The sequence below is a fragment of the Coregonus clupeaformis genome, unplaced genomic scaffold, assembly GCF_020615455.1.
Source record: "Coregonus clupeaformis isolate EN_2021a unplaced genomic scaffold, ASM2061545v1 scaf1529, whole genome shotgun sequence".
NCBI lineage: Eukaryota > Metazoa > Chordata > Actinopteri > Salmoniformes > Salmonidae > Coregonus > Coregonus clupeaformis.
Window position 1 is genome coordinate 90,001 of NW_025534983.1, and position 5,000 is coordinate 95,000.

General features: G+C 45.5%; 1 protein-coding gene across 1 annotated transcript in view; it reads left to right on the plus strand.

Annotated features, from left to right (window-relative positions):
• kiaa0930 (KIAA0930 ortholog) overlaps positions 1-5,000 on the plus strand; it is a gene marked incomplete at its 5' end in the record, with an annotated part of 80,565 nt that overhangs the window by 67,463 nt on the left and 8,102 nt on the right. The window contains one exon of the mRNA XM_045218370.1: positions 566-754. Coding sequence (XP_045074305.1) covers positions 566-754 — 189 coding nt within the window. The remainder of the gene's footprint in view (positions 1-565; positions 755-5,000) is intronic.

The following is a 5,000-nucleotide window of genomic DNA, read 5'->3' on the forward strand; positions in this document are numbered from 1 at the left end:
AAGTTGTGGCAAAATGGCTTAAGGACAAGAAAGTCAAGGTATTGGAGTGGCCATCACAAAGCCCTGACCTCAATCCTATAGAAAATGTGTGGGCAGAACTGAAAAAGCGTGTGCGAGCAAGGAGGCCTACAAACCTGACTCAGTTACACCAGCTCTGTCATGAGGAATGGGCCAGAATTCACCCACATTATTGTGGGAAGCTTGTGGAAGGCTACCCGACACGTTTGACCCAAGTTTAACAATTTAAAGGCAATGCTGCCAAATACTAATTGAGTGCATGTAGACTTCTGACCCACTGGGAATGTGATGAAAGAAATCAAAGCTGAAATAAATCATTCTCTCTACTATTATTCTGACATTTCACATTCTTAAAATAAAGTGGTGATCCTAACTGACCTAAGACAGGGAATTTCTACTAGGATTAAATGTCAGGAATTGTGAAAAACTGAGTTTAAATGTATTTGGCTAAGGTGTATGTAAACTTCCGACTTCAACTGTACATGACAAGATTGAAAACAGTCCATATGAAGTCTTTATTTTCTGTTCTGTCTTTGTTTGTTTGTAGGTGAGCGTGGCAGCTAAGATGGCCCAGCGCATGTCATTTGGCTTCTATAAGTACAACAACATGGAGTTTGTCAGGATGAAGGGACCGCAGGGCAAAGGTCACGCTGAGATGGCAGTGAGCCGGGTCCCGACCGGAGACACCTCCCCCTGCGGCACAGAGGAGGACCTGGACTCACCCCTACACGGGAGGGTGGGTAGAGTACAGGCCGCACACACACACACACACACACACACCACACACACACACACACACACACGAGAAGGTTAGACACACACACACACACACAAGAAGATTAGACACACACACACACACACACACACGAGAAGGTTAGACACACACATGAGCCGGGTCCCGACCGGAGACACCTCCACTTCTATTCTGTAACTTGTGTGTGTGTGTGTGTGTGCTCGTGTGTGCTCGTGTGTGTGTGTGTGCTTGCGTTTACCACACAGGAAATAGACGATATATGATTGATTGTGTCTTCAGTCCCAGATGGTCTCCATGTCTGAGATACTGTCACCCTTTAACTGGCGTTTAGTCTGATGGCCACTAGAGTTGGGGACATCAGAGACTGGATTTAACTGAGGTTTAGTCTGATGGCCACTAGAGTTGGGGACATCAGAGACTGGATTTAACTGGCGTTTAGTCTGATGTTCACTAGAGTTGTGGACATCAGAGACTGGATTTAACTGAGGTTCTGATGGCCACTAGAGTTGTGGACATCAGAGACTGGATTTAACTGAGGTTCTGATGGCCATTAGAGTTGGGGACATCAGAGACTGGATTTAACTGAGGTTCTGATGGCCACTAGAGTTGGGGACATCAGAGACTGGATTTAACTGAGGTTCTGATGGCCACTAGAGTTGGGGACATCAGAGACTGGATTTAACTGGCGTTTAGTCTGATGGCCACTAGAGTTGGGGACATCAGAGACTGGATTTAACTGGCGTTTAGTCTGATGGCCACTAGAGTTGGGGACATCAGAGACTGGATTTAACTGGCGTTTAGTCTGATGTTCACTAGAGTTGTGGACATCAGAGACTGGATTTAACTGGCGTTTAGTCTGATGTTCACTAGAGTTGTGGACATCAGAGACTGGATTTAACTGGCGTTTAGTCTGATGTTCACTAGAGTTGTGGACATCAGAGACTGGATTTAACTGGCGTTTAGTCTGATGGCCACTAGAGTTGTGGACATCAGAGACTGGATTTAACTGAGGTTCTGATGTTCACTAGAGTTGTGGACATCAGAGACTGGATTTAACTGAGGTTCTGATGGCCATTAGAGTTGGGGACATCAGAGACTGGATTTAACTGAGGTTCTGATGTTCACTAGAGTTGTGGACATCAGAGACTGGATTTAACTGGCGTTTAGTCTGATGGCCACTAGAGTTGTGGACATCAGAGACTGGATTTAACTGAGGTTCTGATGGCCACTAGAGTTGGGGACATCAGAGACTGGATTTAACTGAGGTTCTGATGGCCACTAGAGTTGGGGACATCAGAGACTGGATTTAACTGAGGTTCTGATGTTCACTAGAGTTGGGGACATCAGAGACTGGATTTAACTGAGGTTCTGATGTTCACTAGAGTTGTGGACATCAGAGACTGGATTTAACTGAGGTTCTGATGGCCACTAGAGTTGGGGACATCAGAGACTGGATTTAACTGAGGTTCTGATGTTCACTAGAGTTGTGGACATCAGAGACTGGATTTAACTGAGGTTCTGATGTTCACTAGAGTTGGGGACATCAGAGACTGGATTTAACTGGCGTTTAGTCTGATGGCCACTAGAGTTGGGGACATCAGAGACTGGATTTAACTGAGGTTCTGATGTTCACTAGAGTTGGGGACATCAGAGACTGGATTTAACTGAGGTTCTGATGGCCACTAGAGTTGGGGACATCAGAGACTGGATTTAACTGGCGTTTAGTCTGATGGCCACTAGAGTTGTGGACATCAGAGACTGGATTTAACTGGCGTTTAGTCTGATGGCCACTAGAGTTGGGGACATCAGAGACTGGATTTAACTGAGGTTCTGATGTTCACTAGAGTTGTGGACATCAGAGACTGGATTTAACTGAGGTTCTGATGTTCACTAGAGTTGTGGACATCAGAGACTGGATTTAACTGGCGTTTAGTCTGATGGCCACTAGAGTTGGGGACATCAGAGACTGGATTTAACTGAGGTTCTGATGTTCACTAGAGTTGTGGACATCAGAGACTGGATTTAACTGAGGTTCTGATGTTCACTAGAGTTGTGGACATCAGAGACTGGATTTAACTGGCGTTTAGTCTGATGGCCACTAGAGTTGGGGACATCAGAGACTGGATTTAACTGGCGTTTAGTCTGATGGCCACTAGAGTTGGGGACATCAGAGACTGGATTTAACTGAGGTTCTGATGTTCACTAGAGTTGGGGACATCAGAGACTGAATTTAACTGGCGTTTAGTCTGATGGCCACTAGAGTTGTGGACATCAGAGACTGGATTTAACTGAGGTTCTGATGGCCACTAGAGTTGGGGACATCAGAGACTGGATTTAACTGGCGTTTAGTCTGATGGCCACTAGAGTTGGGGACATCAGAGACTGGATTTAACTGGCGTTTAGTCTGATGGCCACTAGAGTTGGGGACATCAGAGACTGGATTTAACTGGCGTTTAGTCTGATGTTCACTAGAGTTGTGGACATCAGAGACTGGATTTAACTGGCGTTTGGTCTGATGTTCACTAGAGTTGTGGACATCAGAGACTGGATTTAACTGAGGTTCTGATGTTCACTAGAGTTGTGGACATCAGAGACTGGATTTAACTGAGGTTCTGATGGCCACTAGAGTTGGGGACATCAGAGACTGGATTTAACTGAGGTTCTGATGTTCACTAGAGTTGGGGACATCAGAGACTGGATTTAACTGAGGTTCTGATGTTCACTAGAGTTGGGGACATCAGAGACTGGATTTAACTGAGGTTCTGATGGCCACTAGAGTTGGGGACATCAGAGACTGGATTTAACTGAGGTTCTGATGTTCACTAGAGTTGTGGACATCAGAGACTGGATTTAACTGAGGTTCTGATGTTCACTAGAGTTGGGGACATCAGAGACTGGATTTAACTGAGGTTCTGATGTTCACTAGAGTTGTGGACATCAGAGACTGGATTTAACTGAGGTTCTGATGTTCACTAGAGTTGGGGACATCAGAGACTGGATTTAACTGAGGTTCTGATGGCCACTAGAGTTGGGGACATCAGAGACTGGATTTAACTGGCGTTTAGTCTGATGGCCACTAGAGTTGTGGACATCAGAGACTGGATTTAACTGGCGTTTAGTCTGATGGCCACTAGAGTTGTGGACATCAGAGACTGGATTTAACTGAGGTTCTGATGTTCACTAGAGTTGTGGACATCAGAGACTGGATTTAACTGAGGTTCTGATGTTCACTAGAGTTGTGGACATCAGAGACTGGATTTAACTGGCGTTTAGTCTGATGGCCACTAGAGTTGGGGACATCAGAGACTGGATTTAACTGAGGTTCTGATGTTCACTAGAGTTGTGGACATCAGAGACTGGATTTAACTGAGGTTCTGATGTTCACTAGAGTTGTGGACATCAGAGACTGGATTTAACTGGCGTTTAGTCTGATGGCCACTAGAGTTGGGGACATCAGAGACTGGATTTAACTGGCGTTTAGTCTGATGGCCACTAGAGTTGGGGACATCAGAGACTGGATTTAACTGAGGTTCTGATGTTCACTAGAGTTGGGGACATCAGAGACTGAATTTAACTGGCGTTTAGTCTGATGGCCACTAGAGTTGTGGACATCAGAGACTGGATTTAACTGAGGTTCTGATGGCCACTAGAGTTGGGGACATCAGAGACTGGATTTAACTGGCGTTTAGTCTGATGGCCACTAGAGTTGGGGACATCAGAGACTGGATTTAACTGGCGTTTAGTCTGATGGCCACTAGAGTTGGGGACATCAGAGACTGGATTTAACTGGCGTTTAGTCTGATGTTCACTAGAGTTGTGGACATCAGAGACTGGATTTAACTGGCGTTTAGTCTGATGTTCACTAGAGTTGTGGACATCAGAGACTGGATTTAACTGAGGTTCTGATGGCCATTAGAGTTGGGGACATCAGAGACTGGATTTAACTGAGGTTCTGATGTTCACTAGAGTTGTGGACATCAGAGACTGGATTTAACTGAGGTCCTGATGGCCACTAGAGTTGGGGACATCAGAGACTGGATTTAACTGAGGTTCTGATGTTCACTAGAGTTGGGGACATCAGAGACTGGATTTAACTGAGGTCCTGATGGCCACTAGAGTTGGGGACATCAGAGACTGGATTTAACTGAGGTTCTGATGTTCACTAGAGTTGTGGACATCAGAGACTGGATTTAACTGGCGTTTAGTCTGATGTTCACTAGAGTTGGGG